The 25,692-nt window shown below is 39.1% G+C and overlaps 1 protein-coding gene and 1 long non-coding RNA gene across 24 annotated transcripts in view; both read left to right on the top strand.

Annotated features, from left to right (window-relative positions):
* LOC308189772 overlaps positions 1 to 20,150 on the top strand; it is a 31,977-nt gene extending 11,827 nt beyond the window's left edge. Inside the window, exon 2 of the long non-coding RNA XR_013946603.1 lies at positions 9,415 to 20,150. This is a non-coding gene — a long non-coding RNA (uncharacterized lncRNA). The remainder of the gene's footprint in view (positions 1 to 9,414) is intronic.
* The window catches only part of CDH12 (cadherin 12), a 573,314-nt gene that overhangs the window by 474,481 nt on the left and 73,141 nt on the right, over positions 1 to 25,692 (top strand). For all 23 annotated transcript variants that reach the window (XM_080580164.1, XM_080580163.1, XM_080580177.1 and 20 more), the window contains one exon: positions 23,409 to 23,528. In XM_080580164.1, coding sequence (XP_080436290.1) covers positions 23,409 to 23,528 — 120 coding nt within the window. The remainder of the gene's footprint in view (positions 1 to 23,408; positions 23,529 to 25,692) is intronic.

Raw genomic sequence — 25,692 nt, 5'->3', positions numbered from 1 at the left:
ATCCTTTGATCCTGGCAATAGAAAAGGATATGAAGAAGGAAGGGGCAGGAAAAATGAAAAGATGTTGTTCGGCGTGCAGTATCGGGCAGAGATGTTTGAAATTGAATGAGTCAGAGGAGAGAATGGAGGATTATGTCCTCCCGCTCCAGATAATAGAACGAGGCGTGGGGGCGAGCCCAGGAAACGGCAGAATAGATAAGAAAAACGAGAGTTGGGGGAATGGAGACTTTACCCCGATCACGGCTCGAACCCGAAGTAAGGTCGGGCCCATTATTCAAGCCCCGTTACGACAGGCTATGGGGGCTAACGGACCAGCTCGGATAAAAGTACCTTTCACAACTGCTGAGTTAGATTCATGGAAGGAAGCTGTGAAAGGATACCGGGATGATCCAGAATCAGTGGCCCGGAGGTTTGAGCTGATTGTAAAGAATTTAGATCCCGATTGGAAAGATATAGAGATAATGCTGGCAGCATTATCGGAAACGGAAAAGCAACTGGTAATTAAGAATGCACAAACTCAAGTACAGACCCAGGTAACGTCAGGAGTTTTACCTGGAACTGTGGAGGTATATGTGCCCAGAGTGGACCCAAACTGGGACTATAATGATGAGGGTGATTATAGGTTATTAAAAAGATATCAGGAATGGATTAGGATCGCCTTGGAAAGTGCGATACCAAAGTCTGTAAACTGGTCTAGGTTATATACCATAAAACAGGGGCAAACTGAGACCCCGTCAGAATTTCTCGATCGACTAAGGACAGCGATGCAAAAATTTACAACGATAGACCCCTCTTCTGAGGAAGGTAAAGTCCAGCTAGTATCACTGTTCTTGGGTCAGTCTGCGGACGATATAAGGCGGAAGCTTCAGAAAATGAAAGAGCCGGATGTGAGAGATTTAGAAAGGCTGGTGGAAGAGGCATGGAGGGTATTTAGGAATCGAGAAGGGAATGAGAAACAAAGGCTGGGTAGGGCTATTGCTGCGGCAACTGTTGCAGCCTTACAGAGGCAAGAAGAACCTTTTCAGGGAAAAGGAAGAGGGAATGGGATAAGGGGAAGGTCAGTAAAGCCTCCCCTGAGACCGAATCAGTGTGCATATTGTAGGGAAGTGGGTCATTGGAGAAGGGAATGTCCGAAACAATGGGAGAAGAACAGGTTGATGGTAGCTAGTGTATCTCCCGACCAATGAAGTGGACCGGGGGATTCTACCCTAGCAGATCCGCTGGTTAAAATTAAGCTAGGGAAATCAGGACAGGAAGTGGAGTTTTTAATTGACACAGGAGCGACTTATTCTGTGTTAAACCAGAAATTGATACCAGAGGATGAGGATTTTGTGACGGTGATAGGAGCTACAGGCCAGCACGAGAAAGCCTTTTTCCTAAGGCCTTTAAAATATAAGTTAGGGAAACAGATGGGAATACATAGGTTTTTATATTTACCAGGATCCCCGAAGTCTTTGCTGGGGCGAGATTTACTAGAACAATTAGAAGCGGAAATTGTCTTTGAAAAAGGGAAGGTGGGGTTAAAGGTGAGAGAAGAAAAGCTGATAACCGCGCTAAGCTTAACGCTGATACAAGCAGACCCCATCGGTAAAGTACCTTCGGAGATTTTAGACCAAGTTTACCCAGGAGTCTGGGCTACTGACATCCCTGGGCGAGCCAAAAATGCAGCCCCGATAGTGGTGAGATTAAAGCCAGGGGAAAGGCCAGTTAAGATTAAGCAATATCCCCTAAGATTAGAAGACAGGAAAGGAGTTAAGGGGATAGTGGATAAGTTTTTAAAACATGGACTGCTGGTTGAGTGTGAATCTGAATATAATACTCCTATACTACCAATTAAGAAGCCAGATGGGAAGAACTATAGATTAGTGCAGGATTTAAGAGCTATAAATAAGATCACTGAAGATATACACCCTGTGGTAGCCAACCCGTACACATTACTGACTAAATTAAAAGATAATTTAGTTTGGTTTACCGTACTGGATTTAAAAGATGCCTTCTTCTGCCTGACTTTAGCCCCAGAAAGTCAGAAGCTTTTTGCTTTTGAATGGGAAAATCCAGACTCAGGACGAAAGGCTCAATTGACCTGGACCGTATTGCCGCAGGGATTCAAAAACAGCCCCACGATTTTTGGGAATCAACTAGCAAAAGAGCTTGAGGTTTGGGAGGCCCCAAACACCGAAGGAGTTCTGCTGCAATACGTTGATGACCTTTTGATAGCCACTGAGAATAGGAGCAGCTGCATGCAATGGACGATAAGTCTCCTTAATTTTCTGGGTTTGAATGGGTATCGAGTCTCTCAACAGAAGGCTCAGCTGATTCAGTCACGTGTAACTTACTTGGGGTTTGAGATTTCAGGGGGACAAAGGGAGTTAGGAACAGAACGGAAAGAAACTATCTGCCGTACCCCAGAACCACAGACCATTAAGGAATTACGAACTTTTCTAGGGATGACAGGTTGGTGCCGTCTATGGATTAATAATTATGGACTAATTGTAAAACCCCTATATGACCTCATCAAGAATAACCAATCAAAATTGGTCTGGACGGGGGAAGCACGGGCTGCCTTTAAGAAGCTTAAATTGGAGTTAATGCGAGCACCAGCTTTGGGTCTACCGGACTTGTCTAAACCCTTTTGGTTGTACTCCTATGAGAGACAAGGGATGGCTCTGGGGGTGCTGGCACAGAAGCTGGGCCCCTACAGGAGAGCTGTGGCCTACTTCTCTAAACAACTGGATGAAGTAAGTAAAGGTTGGCCGGGTTGCCTTCGAGCGGTGGCCGCTGTCATCATGAATATACAGGAGGCTCGGAAGTTCACTGTGGGACAGAAGATAACCGTGCTGGTATCACACACTGTCTCGGCAGTCTTGGAGCAGAAAGGGGCACACTGGTTATCCCCTCAAAGATTTTTAAAATACCAAGCAATACTGGTGGAGCAAGATGACGTAGAAATTGTGGTTACTAACATTGTGAACCCAGCTTCTTTCCTTAGTAACGCTCCTGACGAGCCAGTGGTCCACGATTGTATCGAAACTATGGAAACTGTGTATTCTAGCCGACCAGATCTCAAGGAGGAGCCCTTGGAAGACGCGGACAAATCATGGTATACTGATGGAAGCAGCTTTGTGAAACAAGGACAACGCAAATCAGGGTATGCGGTGACGACCGCTCAACAGGTAATTGAGTCGAAACCATTACCCCCTGGGACGTCTGCTCAGAAAGCAGAAATAATTGCCCTTACGCAGGCATTGGAACTAGCAGCACGAAAGAAAGTAAATATCTGGACAGACTCTAAGTATGCATTTGGTGTGGTGCATGCACATGGGGCTATCTGGAAGGAACGAGGATTATTAACGGCCCAAGGAAAACAAATAAAATATGCTGAGGAGATTTTGAAGTTGTTGGAAGCGGTAAAGCACCCAGAGAAGGTGGCTGTTATACATTGCCGGGGACACCAAAAAGGAACCGCTGACTTCGAGGTAGGGAACCGATTGGCTGACCAAGAAGCAAAAAGGGTGGCCGGATTGGCTGAGGCAGAAGCGCTCACTTTAATACCAGACGGTAAAATACAAACTTTAGGTGAAGGACAGGAACCTAGGTACACACAGGAAGATCAAAAGTTAATTGGGGACCTGGGAGGAAAAGCAAGGAGTGATGGATGGGTATACCTGAAAGATAATAGGGTTGTACTACCCTCTAATTTAATATGGCCTATGGTCATGGCAGAACATAATAAGACTCATTGGGGAGCGGACACCTTATATAAAAATCTGAGTCGAGTCTTGGTGGGAAAAAATCTGTATACTACGGTAAAACAAGTAACCCAGCAATGCAGTATTTGTTTGCATCATAACCCTAATACAGAAAATAGGGTAAAGTTCGGAATAATCAGTAAAGGAAACTATCCAGGACAACAATGGCAGATAGATTTTTCAGAACTGCCAAGAAAAGGGGGGTATCGATACTTGTTGGTTTTGACAGATACTTTTTTTCGGGTGGCCGGAGGCTTTTCCCTGTCGAACCAACAAGGCAAGAGAAGTGGTTAAGGTTTTACTGAATGAGATAATACCGCGTTTCGGAATTCCGGCAGCAATGTCCTCGGATAGAGGCTCTCATTTTTGTGCGCAAATAGTTCAAGAAGTAAGTAAGGTCTTAGGGGTAGACTGGCAACTCCATACCCCTTACAGACCACAGGCAAGCGGACAAGTGGAAAAGATGAATCATCTAATCAAACAACAAATAGCCAAAATAGGACAAGAGACTAATTTATCATGGCCTCAGTCTCTCCCTTTGGCTTTACTTAGAATTAGAGTAAAACCACGGACAAAGGAAAATCTAAGCCCTTTTGAAATATTATACGGAAGACCCTATCAGTTTTTGTTCAGCGGGGAGGACCTGACGCAACTGGGGTCGGGATACTTGTGTAATTATTTAATAGGACTCCAAAAACAGTTGGATCAAATATCTAAAGTTGTCTCAGGAACCAGGGCTAGAGGGCTGGACCAACCAATCCACCCCTTTAAACCTGGGGATTATGTGTATGTAAAAGCATTTGCAGGTCGCCCTTTGGAAGAAAAGTGGACGGGACCATACCAGGTGCTGCTGACAACACATACCGCCATCAAGATTAAGGAGCAAACGGCCTGGATCCATTATTCGAGAGTGAAGAAAGCTCCAAAAGCCCCCTGGAAAGTAACGCTGGGTGACGGTGAACTGAAACTAAAGTTCAGTCAAGCAAAATGAAGACACTATGGTCAGGAGTATTTAGTAATGTAGTTAGCAGAAATTTAGTTAACAGAATTGTTTTATTTCTGTGGCTTATAGTTGTAATTGTGATTCAAGAATTGGAAGGTGCTTCTATGATGATAGAGAATGGTGGGTGGCCTTGGTCTGAAGCCGTAACCACGGAGGATAAGAGCATTAATGGAAAGTTAGCTGTTGTGGTTATTTGGCGAACAAATGGTGATCATTTACATGCATTATCAGAATGGCAAAATTTAGGGGAAGGGTAGGGTGGATACACCAAAGAACTGTAGGGGACGAAATTGAAATAGGGTGCCGAATGATTAATGGAACAGCCCACGAGAAAGCAACGGGGATTTTAGTAAAACCGACTTCCAAAAGTGGCCAACAAGAAGGTTGTATCCGCCCAGGTAAATTAGATTGTTGGTATAATTGTATATTAACACAGACTGTAGCAGTTAACTGTTTTTGGACTAATAATGGTCAAAAGCTCGAGATCAAGGAAGGCAAGAGCCTCATGATAAATTTTCTGTATAAGATTAGTAAGGATAACATTTCATGGGGCTTTGAGGAAATATGGAATAAGTTAACTTCATGGTTACCCAACTTTCAATAGTTAGAACAAGTTTTTACTGATCTGGTTATGTTATTGGTAGTAGGAATATTTGTATGTATGTCACTGCGATACTGCTAATGATAAGGGCATGCAATGCAAAAGAATTTGCATGGGGAAAAGAAAAGGGGGGATTGATTAGGGAAGCTGAGGCGATTCCAGATAAGAAAGGGTTAAGAATGAAACTATTAAAGGAGAACAGAACATTAGGTGTAGGGCAGGAAGCAGATGTACGGACAATGTATCTCAAAATAGGACATACGGGCAATATATCTCGAACAAGACATTGGAATCCAAGATAAGAAAATAATGAGCAGAAGATTCGAAGAAAAAAACAATCCTTGTGGTTAGGAAGAAAGCTAACTCAGCAGAATCCTGACCAAGGGTGAAAAGTACACTGTGAGGAAGACTTATGGCCTTCCTCTCTGAGACCACCGACCACAGCTCGACGACCCCTGCCCAAGACCACTGAGAGGATCTGCGCAGGCGCAGGACACAAAAAACTGATTAGCATGAGAAGCGAGAGTAGGCGGGGTTAGATAATGAATATGTATAGGCGTTAATAAAATATTAATCACTGTGATGTATAAATTTGGGACGGCTTTTCACTTCGGGATGCACGATAGGCGGAAAGATCCCCCGTGCATCCGGCGCCGTCAATAAAGAATAAATCACTTAAAGAAATTGGATTTATGATCTTTGAATCAGAGTCAGGAGGATTTATTTATTTGTTTGTTTGTTTGTTTGTTTATTCCTGTAGGGGTAAAGGCAGGGATAGCAACAGCTGCTTCTGTGACATTTTATCAAGCATGGCTTGGGTAAGGATGAGAGTGGAAGTCCCAGTGGGGAGTCAAGTGGACAGGAGGGATGGTTGCAGAACAGACACAGTAGGCCACGGGGCAGGATAAGCAAGCAGGGTAATCAAATGTGGTACGTAAGCATGGGAGATTAGATTGGCTGAATTAGAGGAAAACCACTTCACTTTCTGTGGCTCTCCAGTTGGAGCCAAGGGGAATGGGAATAGGTCACTGTAACATTTAGGCCTCTGGAAATAGCAAAAGTTACAAGCATAGCTCTGCAGCCAAGGAGACCTGCAATCACTCTAGGTAAAGTATAACTGTTCTCAAAAGAGGAGAGAATACTTTTAGCAGCTGGATGGGAGACTTGGCACTTTTAATCTTTTGGTTTTGGTTTTGCTCTTGGTAACATTTCCTATGTCCAGAAGCCTTAATAGGTTTGAGAGGGAAACAGAACTTACTGCACTCAGATGGCAGAGGTTTTAGCACCTCTTCCAGCAGCTGCTATGTAAACTTGCAAATGCATGTGCTTTATGTCATCTAAGGGATTCCAGAGCTGTAAAAACAAAAGAACAGTTAGGACTGTTCAACTGAACTACAGTATCCTGCACATCCTGTGCAGTATTTGGAATCATACCATTATTAACTATAGGTCTTCAACAGTTAATAAAATGAAAATGAACGTTAAAAACAATATCTGCCTTCTGCCTGAGGCTTGTTACTAATTTTATCACACTGTTGAATAATTTGGATCTCATTTCAGGGATCAGTTTAGTTGACAAATGTGATTGTGGCTCATGGAAAAGAAATTGATGTTAAAAATATTTAGATTTAGGATATTCAAAAATAATTTATTAAAGAGGTTACTTTCTGTCTCCTACAACTGTGATAAACACGTTGGGGTACATTTCTAAAAACTTTTCACTGTTGTCTGAGTCAGTCAGGTTCAACAATTTCATAAAAAGAGTCCTGAGTAACATGTTTTTGAAAGTGCTAAAATCATCAGGCTGACCTAGTAAGTTAGATAAATGATTCCTGTAAAAAGAATACACATGTAAAATCTTCTTAATGCTTTGAATCAAAATAGATTTTTTTTAGGAGTAATGCTACTTCACATAGGCATACCACTTTGCAAAAGGAACCAAAATGTATTGGAATGAGATAATTTCTTGTATACATCCGTAATGAGAAGCATCTGTGACAGGTATCAGGAGTTCCTGTATTTGAAGAGTTCCAAGAGAGTTCATTTGTCCATTTTGGATGCAGAATGCATTGTGTATGTAGTTAATGATTTGAAGAAAATAATGTTTGGCGAATCATCCAAGCAAAGTTTCTCCACCAGAAAGGCTGTGCAAAATTATAACTCACAGTATCAAGTTTGAAAATTTAAGGTTTAATCCCATTTCTCTGGATAAGCATTAGCATGACAAGAAACATCTGGTTTTATCTGGAGTCATAGTTCTAGATGGGTTTGGATTATCTAAATGTGTATCTTCACTATCCAATGTAATGAGAGCTCTGTTGTTAATTTTAGGATGAACACCTTTCCCAAACAGGGCTTTACAATGGGAAGTGCAGAATATTCTCAATTGTGAAAAAGATAAGGAGTATAAATACATTTTGCTAGAAGATCCACACTATTATACTAGCTATGAATATAGTTTTGTTTGCCAGTCTTATCTAAAATAAGGAATTTGAGAGTGGAGGTCTAGGATCTTGGTTTGCTTCTAACACATTAGAAAGAGTGGCCCTTATGTGATTATAGCTTTTAGTATCACCTAGAATAACCCTAAGACTGCTGACTAACTCATCACCAGATCTGCTGTGATTCTGTTTTGAAGTTTTTCAACCACAGCCCACTTAGTCAATAACACAGACTATCCCTTGAGCATTCCAGCATTTATTTTTAGATGCAGGATGAATAAAGATTTAATTGATAAATGAACATTGCCTGCATTTTGGGGTGGGTAGGTACATTAACTTTTAGAGTGCTGAGATTGAAATCTTGAGTGCCTGAAGTTCAATCATAAAATTTCAGCACCTACAATTAAGACACACTGATGAAAACAATACTCTCTCTAAACCAGAGCTCTTAGAGTTATAGTCTTTATCAAGCAGAGGAATATGTTGGTTGGTTGGTTGGTTGGTTTTGTTTTTTGTTTTCTTTTTGCCTAGTACTTGAAATCCTAATCTCAGCCATATCCTTCATCACATTTCCTATTTGCCGCAGTAGTAGTTTATGCTGGAATAACAGCACTGGCTTGAATCTCTTCAGAGATTATAACTGCATCACAAAGGACTGTAATGTTACTACAGTGGGGTTTTTTGAAGAGTTTATTCACTTAAAAATTCAATTCCAGAATCTTGAAACTATTTGTCAGCTGATTATACACGTAGAAATGTCCTAGGATAGGTTTTAATGCAATAGTCCAAATTATGAGAGTCATCTTCTGTCTGTTTCCCTAAGAAATGGTTGTATTCTAACTATTTAGGGTATATGGCTATCTTTCAGTCTCACTTGTTAATATTGCTCCATGTTGCTGGGAACATGTAGAGCTTCACTGATAAGGAGTATTCACACAAAAGAAACTGAGAGGGAAAAAATGAATGAGTGACATCCCATGAGTCACACAGCTTTCTTTGAAAAACATATAACCCCTGCTCCTGCTAATTATTAAATATATGAAAAGTGAAAGTTTATAAACAGTCTGACTTATGAAATTTTCCTAAAAGAAGGTGGACAGTATAGTTTTGAATATTCCTAAGTCAAAAAAACAAACAAGCAAATAAACAAACAAAAAAAAAACTCTGTGAATGTCTCTTCCACTTCTTCATGCAGTTCTGGAAATAGAGGCTTTCTTGTTCTGGCCTGTTTACAAGTGCTTAGAATGTATTGAGTGGATTAGAATGCTTGAGGTTAATTTAGCATCATATTTTTATTTTGTTTTGTTTTAAGAGCCACACTTTATCTTTCAGTTTTCAATAAGGCAGACAAACAAAAAGAAAATCATGTGCTTGCATAACCGTAACTTACAAGCTGCCTTTTAAAATGTTACCCAGAATATGCAATATTTTGTAGTTCTGTCAGCTCTTGTGATTGTCATTCGACTGCTTCTTGACTGTAGTCCATAATTGTCTCAGAGGTGTGCCTTTAAGGATTTTGAAGAATGTAATACACAGTTTCATATGGCTTAGATTGGTATAGTTTGGTATTCTGCCCAATGCTACTTTTCTAAGTTATGTATCTTTCTCTCTCATTATCAGTGATATAGTAGAAGACTTCCCTGTCACCACCATCATACAGAGCACCAAAAATCACTCCACGTTGACCTGTCTTAGAACAGCATCTACCACTTCATGTGAAGGCTCATGTTTCCTTTTTATCATGGCAAATCTAAGGAGCAGAAGAATTCTTTGTTGACCAACTGTGTGGTACAGAAGTCAGAACAGGAGCAGATCTCCCTGTTCCAGCCTTCTGCTTCAGTCCTGTCTTTTCTGATGCTGAGAAAACCTCTGTCTTCAGAATCCTGAAACAGAAACATGCATAGTAAAGTAGAAAAGAGTGAAAAGCATGTTTCTGTGACCTTTTGGTGAAGAATGTCGTTCTAGTTATGCCTGGCAAATGCATTCCTCCAGTGAAACACTGACATTTTCTTTGTCTCACTGGGCTTTTCTTAAGAAAAGTGCTTGTCAATCCCTAGTCTGGCAGCACAGAGTCCAGAAATTTAGCTGTTGTGAAAGATGCTTGAGGTTTTGTTTAATGATATTGTATTGTCATAGCATTATACTGATCCAACTTAGAAAGTAAATACAAAATTGGATTTACTGTTAGATCAATAACAAATCAGACTCCTACACTGGAGAGCTTTAATTTGATTTTAGGAAAAAAAACAGAATGCAGTCATGAAAAGAAGGGAATAGTCATACTAACAGAAAATACTTGAGACAGGAATGTCAGGCACATGGCCAATTTTAAGTGGGTGTATTTAAAACTTCCATATGTTTAATATAACCTTGTGGTTTGAATTTCTTCTCTCACCTAATCAATAAATATTCTATTTTCAGTGCTATGAAATGGATTTAATATGTATGGCAGCATTACCATAACATCTTCTATCTTCAGTTAAGACTTTATGGATTTTTGCTAATTAATTTTCAGTTGTTCCTTATGTGAAATAATAAAGGTATGTATGTGTTATGACAGTATCTAAAGGCTCTGGGAAGGATTAGAGATCCATTACTCCTGTAATGTGAGTGCTGAGGACTTGGCATACAGACTGCATCTGCTCATAGTTTCAAATAAACTCTGATCTGGTCCCTTGGACTGAACACCTTCCTATTAACAGCTGCGTTGCATCAAGTGCATACCTAAAGCAAACCATCCAGCTTAGCTTCACCCCCAAAAGATCCAGCTTGCACACTTAAAGAATGATTCACATTAACCAGAGCATAGTAAGTGGCAACGGTTGAAGGATTTTCTTCAGAAATGCACTCCTGAGCCAAATTAAAATGCTAACACAGAGGCACTTCTATCTTACCTACAAAGACAAGTGTATAGCAATATTTCAAGGAGACAATGTCTGTTTATACGCTGTATAGAAACATAAGGCGAAGGTTAGAAGGAATCTCAGTTACTTAATGCATTTGCACTAGGAGCAGCCTGCTGCATGTATGTCATTCCTAATAAGCAGGTGTCTAAACCTTTCTCAAGGGCTTACAAAGATGGTGAGTCTAAGTCCCTCTAGTCATAACAATAATAATAATAATAACAACAACTTGCTTACCATTAGCATTAGGGCTCAGTATGAAGATTGAATGCTTAACCTGAATGCCTGCACTGTGTTCTGCTGCCAGCTGATTGTTCCACATCTCTCTCAGGAATTTCTGCTGCAGTGGTGATTCATCTGTCTGTGCAAAGTCCACTAAACTGCTGCAAATTACCAAGGAAACCTGAGGTTAACATCACTTTGTACTGTTATGTGGGGATGGGTCATTCCTACAACAGGGACGGGATTTCTGAGAGGTAATGGAAAGCCTGGCTAAGGGTCACCACAGGCAGCCCTATGAAAGCTGTCTCTGCTCATCCACCAAAAATCTCTGTGTCCCTTGCTGTATGCTCAGTTCATTACTCCTTATCCCATCCCTTGTAGAAAGGGAAATTAGTCCATTACCTGTGTTTTAGGAAGACCTATTATATTATAGTAAGTTATTATACTGAAGGATATATTTGGAAGGGTTCTAATTGTATTTCAGGATTTAAACCCATCCCTGCTAGGAATCAGATCAGGACGTTACATGGGGGCACGTTATCCTGAGTGTTTTCAAATACTGGATTTCTTCCACCTTTTCTTGAAATACTGTTTGTGATGCAAGCTGACCATGCTGTCACTTATATTAGCAATTCCTCATTTATCTTGTTCTTACAAATGAGTTTGCACAAGGGGAACCCTCGGTGGGGCCCGACAACATCTGTGCCATTCCAAGGTCTGAAGCCCCTATAGGCAAACCTGTGTCCTTCAGTACCCTTGGTTTGTGGGTTACTTTCCCCATCACTGCTGAAAGTTAGTTGTCATTGTTGACGGTAGTTGAATGTTGATGTTGGATGCTATGTAGAATACTGTAGAAATTATAAGTTAAATTACCAAGTGGATCAGATGACTTTTTAAATTTTAATGCAAATAAATGTGTAGATTAAAATCTATGGATCCTTTGATCTTGTAGTAGCAGGAAAGCCTTCAAAGCATTGTTCAGATATAATTAAGGAAAAATCAGTACCTTTTACAGGATATCACATTGCATACTAGATTGTGTACAAGTCAGTGTTGTATTCTGAGGTTATTTTTGCATGCATCTAATCCAAGTTTGCCTTTAGGAGATGTGTAGATTTTACCTAGGAAAAAAAAATCTAAAGGTAAACTCATAAAAATCTGAAGGTAAAAGTCAACATATTTGACAGTTTATGAAAGACTGCTCTGCATCCTTCTTGAGAGATTTAGCCACAACACTATAAGTAGGTAGGAAGAGATGTGATATAGGCAAAACAAACTTTAAAAGTGCTGTCATCATCATCTCCAAATCTTTTTTCCTTGAAATGTCACCACATTAGCATGAATTTGGTTACAAATAATTGTTTCTAAGTGCATAACTATTATAGATAGATCCTGACAAATTTATTTCTGTCATTCAAAACCTAAAAGATTTTTCACGCAATTCTAGAATACAACTGAACTTTATTCATGCCTGGGTGAACACTGAATTAAATTATTTCTAACCATGTCCAACATCTTGTAAAAATAAATGAAACAAACCAGCCTCAATAACCACCTGAACATTTACTGAGAATCAAACTGAAGTTCTTTTAACTGACATTCAATATGAATGACATTTATTTCACACTAATTTTTCCTCTGTCTTGTATAAAGCTGAAATTATCCTATTACTACATTCTGAATAAATCATTTGACATTTGAACAATTGATGTGTGAAATTCCAGCTCGTGAAAAACTTCAAACAGTAAAATAATGGAAGTATGTTATGACAGACTTTCTCCTGAATTCTTTATGTGATGTCCATCATTTTTTACATAGATTTGTTGGGGCCATTTCAAGACCCTTGCCACACCTTAAGAATCTCCAAGGAGCTCTTCAATGAGAAAAATGAATGCCATTTTCTGGACTGCTTAAAAATGCTTCTTTTCCTGGTACTCTTTCAACTGGCACTGGAATGATAGTATGCTGTTGAAAGGCACGCAGCTGATAATAATAATGAGTGCTTTACAGCTAAACATCATGACAACCATCAAGTTTCATTAGCGTTAAAAAGCTAGGAATCAATTCCAGTATATCACTGTCCTCATTCAAAGTGAGCATAATAATTAGCCTTTTCTTTGAATATTTGCATCTGAAAAATATTTTGATCATGCTGAAACCACTTTACAGATTAATGAATGAATAATAACTCTTTGTACTGTTATTCTGGGGGTCTATTGACTCTTTTTCCTCAAGCCCTTAAGATTTCAATGCACCAGATACATGTAACATCTCTTGTTTCATAATTCTATTAAAGCAAATATTTACTTCCAAGGGCACACACCTAGACTCATACAGTGTTGGTGAAGGTTTCTGGATCAGACATAGTATTCTGATATCAGAAAGGTTCTTTCCCTAATAGAGCTAACACCACCTCCCTGCAAAACATAAGCTAATCCAACCAAAGCATGTTTTTTCCAGCGAAGAGTCACCTACTGTAGGGGTTTTCCCAGCATAGCTATCATTATTAGAGGGTGTACTAGTTATTTTTATCTCCTACATCCAAGTCTGTCTTAATTCATGGCCTAGAAAGTTACCAAGTAGTCAAAAAAAAAAAAAAAAAAAAAGCAAAAAGTCAAAAAAAAAAAGTCAAAAAAATTCAAAAGCAAAAGTCAAAACTAAGTTTTCTGTTTGCTGGATTTCATATGAAAGGAACTTCTGTCATGCTATTAAGAGAAAAGCAATTCACACACTTGAAAGTGGAAAGAAAAAATCACTCTCAAGAGATGTATTTCTCAAATGGATGTGTATTAAGCTTCCTATTTGCTAATTGGGTCTTGTGCATTTTTTCCAGCAGTTGCTTTACCAGGCTACTCCTTTATGTGCATAGTGGGTATAGCTATTTCAAGCTCCTCATTTGCTTCAGAAGTGCAACCTCTGTAAACATTATCACAGCCCTGGGACTCTGTAAACAGCTGGATGTCTTTATAAATAAATAAATAGACTAAATTAATAAAAATAAATTAATTAAATAAATATGCAATGATAACAAAGTCATTATTAGCTTAGCCAGATTGTCTGCCCTTCGTGGCTTAACTCTGGCCGACCCCAACAGATGAGGGTAGGAAAAGAAGGGGAAAAGAAAATAATTGCTTTGTTGATTTCCAAGCTAAATAATTATTAAATAATTATCTGGATGAGAAAAAAAAAAAAAACACACAGCTGTACGTTTCCCCTACAGCTCATCATCCATGAGGGAGACAGGGTTGGCCTGGAGATAGGGACCTTTTAATTAATTTGCAAGAAAGACTTTGAGAGACAAAACCATTGTGAGCAATAAAATGTGACAACTCTTTCTAAATCCTTATTTTTATTTATAAAGCATTTATTGCATAAGGAAGAAGAAACAAAAAAATCTTGCTTCACAAGACCATGTCTTCCAACTTGCCAGAAACAAACAAACAAACAAAAACAGCCCAACACTTAAAACACAGTTTTCCAGATGAAATCAGAGTGTGCATATAAGCCTAACAAAGACTATCCTGAAAACCAGCTTCCAAACTACCTGGACTGTTGGCACTGTGAATAAAATAATGGTATTCTAGAAATACTAGAAATAGGTTTGATTATGCTGAATTGCAACAACTTCTGGCTGTCAGCACAGCAAATGTATTAGCAAAAAGCTTCTTCTATTCATCAGTTACAACAGGAAATGGTAGTATTACTTTTGTCGACATGGCTACTTCAGGTAGCTGAGAGAAAAAAATACATACGTTCAGTGTGGTGTCTAGAGTACAAAACAGGAGAAAAGTGTGCTTTCCTGATTGTGTCTGGTATTCAAGATATTGATGGAGCCACCAAGCTTACGTTATTATCGGGGTTGCACAGCCATGAATACATAAACTAGAAAGTAGCGATTCCAAGTAAAATAAGTCTCCCTCACATTACTTTTGTGGGAGTTAGCTTCAGGAGTTTATCTTCAAAACATATTATTGGTAATTTTTTTCTATAAAAGATAAGCCCCCAAAGGGCAATGTCAGCATCCCTCTTTACAGATGCACATGTTCTCCCTGTGCTGGAGTTTTGCTAACACTGACAATGGCAGGTCAGCGGAACATTTATTGAGACGGGATCTGCTGATCTGAATTGCAATGTAGTGAGTTATAAATTGACTTTTCAGTTGTTTTTTTGTTGTTGTTTTGTTTTTTTTTTTTTTTACTGGTAAGAAGGAAACATAAGATAGATGTTGATTAGGTTTTTACTTGAATTGTCAAAAGAGCATGGGCATTGTTCAGGTTGCCATGGTGCTATTCTGGGAATTGTTTAGGAAGAATATTGTGCAAAATAGCGAGTTCCTATGCTGTCAGGAATGCTCCTCATTCTTCCTGCCCATTTATAAAATGTTTGCACAATCTTCTGATTTTGTTCAAAAGTACTAAACACCAACAACTCCCAGCAGAGTGACAAAACCACAGAATCATACACGTGTTAGGGAAGAGACTGTATAGCAATATTATGACAGGTCTTCTAACTCTACAAGAAAACAAGATTGAAAAGGAGCTAGATCCAAGAAAATGGGAACCATCATTTGTAATAAGAAATGTCCATTACAAAAAGTAAATTGTATGAAATTGAGTCTTTTCACTTAAGATGTCTCATACTCGCTTCTTCCTAACAACAGTAAAAACAGTGATTGAGACAAATCATGAAAATTTAATAGTGAAACCCGTACTTCAAAAAGAAGACTATCTCATTCAGGAATCTGCTTGACATGATCCTGTAGGAGCACCCAAAGAAGTTGTGAGACCTCTGTTGTTGGAGACACTCAAAATTTGTCTCGACAAGACCCTGAGCATCTTGCTCTGACTTCACCTACTCTAGGCAGGAGTTTATTCTGGGTGACTTGCAGGGGTCCCTTCCCACCTTCATGCCAGGATGGGTGACGTGGAGCTGATCTGAAGTCCTACTCTAGCCTGCACTATTCCTTACCCTCTCAGTTATCCCTAAACTTTACGGCTCCTATCCAGACCCCTCGCCTTTTCAAAGCCTCAACACATGCCCCCTTCACTTTCTGTCGAAACTAATGCACTGCCACTACATAACTAATTTTTAGCAGTTATTACCAAACTTTATGGGATTTGCAGGCCTGGTTACAGTTGATCATAATGAGAAAAGACTTGACATATCACCAGCTCTTTTTTTCTTTATCTTTGCAGTTATATTGCCTTTATAATATATATGTGTATATATACACATATATTTGCAAGAATCCTGTCTAAATTGCAGTCTGTTGGCTTCTTCTAACATTGAATCCTCTCATTCTTCCCTGCAGTGGATAGGATAGGATAGGATAGGATAGGATAGGACAGGACAGGACAGGACAGGACAGGACAGGACAGGATAGGATAGGATAGTTCAGTTGGAAGGGACCTTCAAAGATCACCTAGTCTAACTGCCTGAACTCTTCAGGGCTAACCAAAAGTTAAAGCATATATTACTGAGGGCATTATTCAAACTCCTGTTGAACACTGACACACACAGGGCATCAACCACCTTGCTAGTAAGCCTGTTCCAGTGTTTGACCACCCTTATGGTAAAGACATTTTCCTCATGTCCAGTCTGACCCTCCCCTGGCACAACTTTGTGCCGATCCTGCCTCTCCTGCCATCAGTGACCAAGAGCAGAGGCTGGCACCTCCCTCTGTGCTTCCTGTCCTCAGGGAGTTCCAGAGAGCCATGGGGTCACCTCTCAGCCTCCTCTTCTCCAGAGGAGATAGCCCAAGTGTCCTCAGCCTCTCCTCACAGGGCATGCCTTCCAGCCCTTTCACCTGCTTTGTTGCCCTCCTCTGGATGCTTTTAAGTACCTTAACATCCTTTTTGTATTGTGGAGGACTGCACGCAATATTCAACATAAGGCCACACCAACACTAAATATAATGACCAATTTATCTATTCCCAGTTGAGTTTTGTGAATTCTTGGTCATGCTCATTAGTTCAACAAACTAAATATAGGAAAATTAAAGTTTCTGATGTTGTTTTTTTTTTTTTCTTTCTTTTTTTTTGGAAGCCAACAATAACTCTACAGCCAACAAGTTGTTCCACTACATTTTTATAATGGAAAAATATTTTTCCTTTCTGAAATAGAACAGAAGGTCAATATTTTATTATTTTATAAGAAAAAAATGGGAAACATCAATAAATTATATGTTCCGTTTTGAAAATGGGGATGATCTGATCTTCTGAATAGAGCAATTGTTTTAAATGATTTTTGACCGGTCATTCGTAAGCAATTTGAAAATGTCAAACTGTGGTTTTTTAAAAAATTTTTAGTATTTTTTGATGGGAGGAGATTTAATCAATACTGTTTTTCTTTCAAAGATCATTTTGATTTTGGCAAAGTAGCATTTTTACTAACAAAAGACTATCAGAAAATTCAGTAGCAGTTCTAGAAGTCAAGTCCTTGTTACATAAAAATATGGTTTAGTCTTGTATATTGTCTACATCATTTTACAGAAAATAAAATCTTCATTACCATTCCATACCATTTCCTTGAGCCATGTGAACACTTTAGCATTATTTTTCTTTCTAAAACAAAAATAAATTATTGCTTAAGCACATCGTTCCATTCTTCTACATTTAATAATCCATTACCTCAAATATTTGTTGATTGCATATCAGATATTAGAAATATAAGTATTTTTATCATCTAAGGTATTTCAAAACAATAAAATACTATATTTTTGTTCATATGATTGCTCCATATAGTAATATAGGTACACATTTTAATTAAAATGTCATGAGCTATAATAAACGCGATCCTCTGTCACTATGTTTGTGCATTAAAGATTTACAGCTGTAGTGTCCTATATTATTGCCTGGAAAAACTAATTAGATTTTAGAGTCAACTTTTAAAAGTATATTGGTTTTATGCTTTGCAATAAAATAGAAGGCTTGTTAGATACAATGGGCAACACTTGATAATACTGAAAGGATGAAAAAACAATTTCAGAAAACCTGTTCAGAAAATTAGATATGTATTTAAGTTAGTAAATGACTGTCAGCAGATTAAAATAAGTAAATAAATAAATAAATAAATAAATAAATAAATAAAATACTTGACCTCATAAAAATATAAGCTTTACATATTATCTGTTTGTTGTAGAAGATCTGATAGATGATTTAATCCAGTTGAAAGTACTATCATTGTGAAATGGTTTATTTTTTATATTCAGTGCACACTGAATCAAGCTAAAATACGTATCAAGCTGAAATATGACTTGGAATGTTTACCTTAGTAAAACTTAGTTTATAAATTTCCATTTCTTCTTTCTTTTATATAGTAAGGTAGAATTACCTGGAACATAAATGTGAAAATATCTAAACTAATATTTTTAGACAGCTACGAACTGGTCTCTGCAGGGACCATCAGTCACCTGCCGAATTTTCAGGCAGGCTGATGGCTGCTGTTCACTTCCTTCACCTTGCAACATCAACCTTTTTGTATAAAAATAGATATAGATTCAGCTGTGGTGTTTCACATGCCTACCTTTGCATTACTGGTACATGCAGACCTGTGCTACCAGGCTCCACGTGCCCAACCCTTGGCTGCAAAGGTGCCTGGAATGAAAGTCACTGCCTACATTGTACCAGTCAAGTGAAAGGGAGCATGAACACCACCATCCATGGCTGGTACTGGCTCCTTCTGGCTCACACTCTTTCAATCATTTTTTATCTTTTTTGTTTTGTTTTGTTTTGTTTGGAGGAAATTGCTGCTGGTGTAGCAGAAATAAGAAGTCACTTGTTTGTCATGGTGGTTTTGGAAAGAGGAGAAACTGGTCACTGCTCTGTAAAATCACTATTGATTATACAATCAACAGGTGTTGTTGCTAGGGCTTAGGAAACAAATGTTGTGACAGAGGATGAGCTCCAAAATCCATTCCCAGCCACTGTGGCTTTGATTTGAATAGGCAAAAAGAGATATGCTTGTTTACTGCTGTATCTGTTGTTTCAGTCTCCAGACACCATCTGGATTAAATTTATGGAAAAATTACTGACTTTGCCTATCAGAAATCTTCCCACTAACACATTCAAGACCCCATATGTGAAAATCTTTAATTATATGTGAATGCTTCCATCATAACAAGAAAAATAAATGTTGCTTGAATATGTTATTTAGCATTTCTTACCTAAACCAGTTTGAATTTAAAAGATGCAGATGAACCTACTGAGTGAGGCATTCTTGTTTTGTGTTAATTTAGTATACTTTGTAATAGTTTTTCTTATTTTGAAGTGTTGTTGATACATGCAGTCAGTCTTAAATCAGTTACAGTTGTTGGATTTTTTTTTTCTTTTATGTCACCTGGAGGAAATACATTTATGAATTCAATTTATGCTAGCAGCTAGTGTCAAGCTGATGTATCATATATGACATTTTGTTGAGGGTTATCTTTTAGTACAGAGCTGAATAGAACTTAAATACTCTACCATGTGCATGATAAGGTAGGCATAATAAGATAGTATATATATATTTATCTGTTAAATAGAGATCTTGGTTGGAAAACCTTGGTTTCTTTCATAATGAAAATAATGAAATGACATTTAACTATAGAGAGTCAAAATCAGATTTATTCTAAATATTGATTTAATGGAGTAAAATAGTAAATAAATGAGTTGGTATTTTCTCTATAATTCTGGAAATAAATCAATAAATCACACAGCTCATATGAAAGCAGAAAGTTCTTATAAGTTTTGTATAAGAAATAGGCTGCAGCGATTTTCACACAAATTTTACCAGAGCTAAATCTGCATTCTGAATACAACCTAGCTTAGCAGACTAACATATCTGACAGTCCTCTTCAAAGTACACTGTAATTATCTTTCCATGAACTGAACTTCTAAGGATTAAAAGGAGAGTTCTTATACTGATAAATACAGGTGAATTTTTGTAACTGAAATTCATAGAAATTAAGCATTACTATTTAACTAAAAGCTTAAGTACTCACGAGGCACAGTGCTTTCTTCTTAAGTAACTTCTTTAAAACAGTATCACATTTACGATAAACTTTGCCTCACTGCAGCTTCGATGTATCAGATAATATTATTTTCCAGTCTCAAACTCTGTACAATATTAGGTTTAAAATTCTTCTTTTAAAAAAAGAAAAAAAAAATCTCCATATAGATTAATATTCAATGTTGTTTTCAATATGCAAGTGAGCTGTTGTGAAGCAAAATTCATAAACGTGACATATCCTAAAGTGCAGAAGTATTGGTTATCTAAGATGAGATTTTCCTAACCGCCTGACTTCAGGAGCCTTTTAACTGCCTACATTAGTTGTCCAGACTTAAGTCGATATGAACAGTCAGCGGTAAAATATGTGATTAGCCCCCATGAGGTGGTGGCCAGCAGTCTGTGTGACAGGTCTGCTATTTCTATCAGACAGTTTTAAGTGTTTGAGAGAGCTTCGTTACAGTGAGTTCTCTGTTGATAACCTGCAAGAGGGCACGAGTTGTGGCTAGTCTTCCAGAAACATTAGGTTTTTAAATCCTGACTGAATTTGGTAGGTTTCTCCATGCTCAGCACTTTGGAAAGTAAGTGCACTTACAACAAATCTTAACTTTCTGCTCTTGCTTTTGTGATTCTTAGTCTGTCCTGTTCTCTTATGCAGAATGGTGTCTTCTTTAAGGTGCAAAGCAAAGATCTTTGTTACATGGTGATAAAATTTTGTAAATTTGCATTCAGAAGACAAAATCAGCAGCTCCCTGAAGCAGCAACCAATGTGGTGTCAGAAACACATGTCCTGGCCAAAGACAAGACTTAGGAATACGTGACAGTGCCACCTTTTTTTGGCAAAAGTGCAGGCTGTTGTCTTAAACCAGTCCCGAAGCAGCACACTTGCCAGCCAGGGCACTTGGTCACCCAGCTCTAATTCAGATCTCAGGACCTGGGAATATGATACCTTCCTCCACCACCTGAGAGGGGAGGAAAACTCACCAGCCTAAGGTGTGAATGCAGTCAATGGATGAACAATTTGGTAGGAATAGGCTGCTGGTATGTTAAACGGTAGCATTTCTTTTTGGAGGAAAAAATTAGACTGAGGTTTTTAGGTTGGAAAGGTAGTGAGATATTGTAGCAATGAAGAAAGACAACTACATATGTACCCAGGTGAGATGCCATCCTGTGCAGTGAGAGAACTCTGCAGGACGTTTGGTCAGTGTAATTTCTCCAAAAGGCACAGGCCTTGCTTTTCCTTTACAACAGTTAGGGTTCACAGGTGGCACATACAGCGCACTGCTGTTTTTTGAGGGAAAAGGGGGAAAAAATGAAAGCTACCGTTTCCTTCTCCACCTTGGTTTTTGTAGTAGAACTCAGTTATTGCTGTGACTCCCTAAATTTCTGGATCAGAAGACAGCTGAGAGAGGATCCTATTACGTAGAATCCTCCTTCTGGACAGAACAGCTGAAAGCCAACAGATCAAAAGGAGTTGGACTTGATCCCTGTGGGTCCCTTCCAGTTCAGGATATTTTATGATTCTCTGATTCTGAATGCTCATAGATATTAAATAGCTGCTACCTGTCATTCCAGTAGGAAGAATGTGGTCAGCCTCTGGCTGGGCTTGTGCGTTGGGAACTATTTAGTGCATAGTCAATTATGGTCATGTGCTATTTAAAGAAATTTAGGTACAAGACTTTTGAGTAGACACTGCTTCCAGAGCTGTTATATGGAACCCGGACTGCAGTCTTCTCCAACCTGTATCATTCCTCAGCCTTCAGATCCAGAAAATCAAGAGTAACCTCAGGTACCTGGTTAACTGAATCCAACTGATTTCAGTGGCATTTTTTCATTCATTTATTCATTGTCAATCTTTCTCTCTTTTATAATTTGCCTTTAATGAATCTTGCCTTCAGCTTAAAAACAGTCAATCTATTGGCTTTTAAAATGATTGTTAGTCAAAGAACACTTATATTTCTACGTCTTCTTGGGAGATAGAAAGAATACCTCTTGGAATACTTTTTGCTTCTCTGTTATTCAATAAAAAAAAATGTAACAGGAGCTTTCTTGTATGACTAGCCATCATGCAGCAAGTATTTTGGCAATGTTGGTTGCAAACCCTTCAGCACCAGTGTTGATCCTCACATGGAGAGATGTGGGGGAAAACAGAAGGAAAAGTCCTCCAAACATTTACCTTTGCTAGGAGTTACCTTTCTGCCCAAGTCGTAGGACCTTTCATATGGAGCATCTTTCAATAAAGCACTCCCTGAAATAAACTTGGAAAAGTCCCTTCGAATTAATTGCAGATTATGAACATCCTTTGAAACATGCAAGTTTCATTAGAGAGAAGTAACAGCATTCCATGTAGTATTCCATGGATATTCTTGAAATGATGTCAGATGGTCTCCAAAGGTAGAACTTTTCTTAAAACAAAAGTATGGAAAACCTTCCTCCCTATTTTGTTTCTTAGGTAGGCCATTTTACCTCTTACTCACAAAAAAAATCCAACTTTCATTTGCACAGTTGTTTATAAGAAAACATTCTTCAAAGCTGAATGGAAAGCATATATATACATATATATATAGCTATTTATTTTGCTGAAGAATATCGTTGGAACACTATTTTCATTACGGGGCAGTGGGGAAACCCAGGGAAATTGCTTAGCAACCAGCAGGAGGGACAAGAAATTTCCGTAGGACAATTGCCACTTGCAGCGAGTTTTCTGTCTTCATGTGCATTTCTTTTTCTCTATGGCATGAGTCCCCTCTAAGTCAGAGTATAAAGCAAATTATTCCACTAGGCATGGTCTATAACCGTGACTGAACATAATGCATCAATGCAATGCAGGGGAGGTTCTGCCTCCATGGTGCTTTTGTTTCTTACTGAGTTGTATTGGAAAGACAAGAAAACTGAACTCCAGATTTCAAAGACAACTGACTGAACCAAATACCTGTTTACATTCTGCAATGTGACTGTGAATTCTACCACTGCAGAGTTAACCTTTAGGAGACTGCATTACAGGTTTTTTATTTATTTATTTATTTATTCATTTATTCATTTTAAGGCTCTTAGAGATTTGTTCACTGGCAAATTCATTTGAACAAACATTTGTTCCAAAGACAAATCACATATTTTACTTGCACAGCTGACTCTGCAGACATCTGAAGGTATGTTGATCATTTCAAAAAATTGTGGGGCACACTGCTTTTCAAAATCCAATATTCTGCTTTCCCAGGTCTCATCTTGTATGTGTTAGGTAAAAATGTTTTGTAAATAATATATGCATCATAAATTGATTATAAATATCTTCTGATACTTGGCTTCTTCTCCTTTCAATTTTGCCTCATTTTTTTAACTAGATGGATATTAGCATGGAACTGAACAACTTCCTGTTTTATTCTTACTTTGTTTCCTGTGGAACAATAATTAGAACACATTCTGTCAGCAACAGGGCTAATGTGTCAGAAATATCCCCTCCCACTCTGCTATACTGAAAGTTTGATTACCTATATTTCGTTTTAGGTGCATATGTGCTTCAAGTCAAGGCAACAGATGCTGATGATCCCACCTATGGAAACAGTGCTAGAGTGGTCTACAGCATTCTTCAGGGGCAACCCTACTTCTCCATTGATCCGAAGACAGGTAAATGGCTTATTGGCAACAATGGAAGATTTAAACTTTGGATTTCAATTCATGTGGGCAATATTAGTGAATAAAATGTTCAGTGCCGATATGGCCAAAAGCCAGTGGAGTAATTTTGCACATAATTTCGTTTTCATTATTGACTGTTTTTGAACGGACTGCAATCTGTTGTAGAATCAAAAGAAACACCCTCCTCCAACTAATTCTGGAATATCTAAAATATGTATCACAGAATCACAGAATCACAGAATTGTCTAGGTTGGAAGAGACCTCCAAGATCACCTAGTCCAACCTCTGACCTAACAGTAACAAGTCCTCCACTAAACCATATCGCTAAGCTCTACATCTAAACGTCTCTTAAAGACCTCCAGGGATGGTGATTCAACCACTTCCCTGGGCAGCCCATTCCAATGCCTAACAACCCTTTCAGTAAAGAAGTTCTTCCTAATATCCAACCTAAACCTCCCCTGGCACAACTTTAGCCCATTCCCCCTTGTCCTGTCACCAGGCACGTGGGAGAATAGACCAACCCTCACCTCGCTACAGCCTCCTTTAAGGTACCTATAGAGAGCGATAAGGTCACCCCTAAGCCTCCTCTTCTCCAGGCTGAACAATCCCATCTCCCTCAGCCACTCCTCGTAAGAGTTGTTCTCCAGACCCCTCACCAGCTTCGTTGCCCTTCTCTGGACTCTCTCGAGCACCTCCATGTCCCTCTTGTAGCTAGGGGCCCAAAACTGACTGAACATAGTACTCGAGGTGCGGTCTCAGCAGAGCCGAGTACAGGGGGACAATCACTTCCCTAGACCTGCTGGCCACACTGCTTCTTATGCAAGCCAGGATGCTGTTGGCCTTCTTGGCCACCTGAGCACGCTGCTGGCTCATATTCAGCCGACTATCAACCAGTACTCCCAGGTCCTTCTCTGCCAGGCAGCTTTCCAACCACTCATCTCCCAGCCTGTAGCGCTGCTTGGCGTTGTTACGCCCCAGGTGCAGGACCCAGCACTTGGCCTTGTTGAACTTCATACAGTTGACCTCAGCCCATCGGTCCAGCCTATCCAGATCCTCCTGCAGAGCCTTCCTGCCCTCAAGCAGATCGACACACGCACCTAACTTGGTGTCATCTGCAAACTTACTGAGGGTGCACTCAATCCCCTCATCCAGGTCATCGATAAAGATATTAAAGAGGACCGTCCCCAGCACTGAGCCCTGGGGGACTCCACTAGTGACCGGCCTCCAACTGGATTTGACTCCATTCACCACAACTCTTTGGGCCCGGCTATCCAGCCAGTTTTTAACCCAACAAAGCGTACGCCAGTCCAAGCCAAGAGCAGCCAGTTTCTTGAGGAGAATGTTGTGGGAAATGGTGTCAAAAGCCTTACTGAAGTCAAGGTAGACCACATCCACAGCCTTTCCCTCATCCACTAAGCGTGTCACTTTGTCATAGAAGATCAGGCTCGTCAAGCAGGACCTGCCTTTCATAAACCCATGCTGACTGGGCCTGATCGCCTGGTTACCCTTCAAGTGCCGCGTGATGACACTCAAGATAATCTGCTCCATGAGCTTCCCTGGTACTGAGGTCAAAATGATGTATACATCAAACATTTTTTTTTCTGATGCTTTAACATTTCTTTATAGCTAAAGCTTTATCTGCTGCATGCGTTCTAATTTATTTATTTTTTCCTGATGATTCAGTTTTGTATCTCAGGTCTTCATTCCTTTTTTTTATCACCATTTTTACTTGCTAAAGTTACAGCCAGGAATTCTCTAGAAATTATTGTTTTACTGTATAGAACTAATTTGAGGCTGTGGAAAAGCTAAATCATCTCCTGCATGCCTTTTTCCTGGGGCATAGTATGTTTGTCTGGGATTACTGGATGTGTGAGCAGAAAAGGATAATACTTTTAAATAGACCAAAATATTTGAGAGCTTGGTAGACCTGTTAATTAGATATCTTGTCTTATATTTTTAAATGCCATTCTTGTTTCTACATTTAGCAGTTAAGGAACCAATAACCTACATGGTGAATGCTGCACCTGTGTCATCCTGAATGTGTTACAGGGGTAGTTGTCCATATGCCGCTTTCAGCAAATACAGTTTCTCCTTCCAGTGAAGTTGTACTCAAATGTCAGATTGTGTGTTAAAGAGCCTTTCTCCCTGATCAATC

The sequence above is a fragment of the Anser brachyrhynchus genome (genome assembly GCF_964034855.1).
Source record: "Anser brachyrhynchus genome assembly, chromosome: 2".
Lineage (NCBI taxonomy): Eukaryota > Metazoa > Chordata > Aves > Anseriformes > Anatidae > Anser > Anser brachyrhynchus.
The sequence above is the reverse complement of the archived record's forward strand: the minus strand, read 5'-3'. Positions and strand labels throughout refer to the sequence as shown.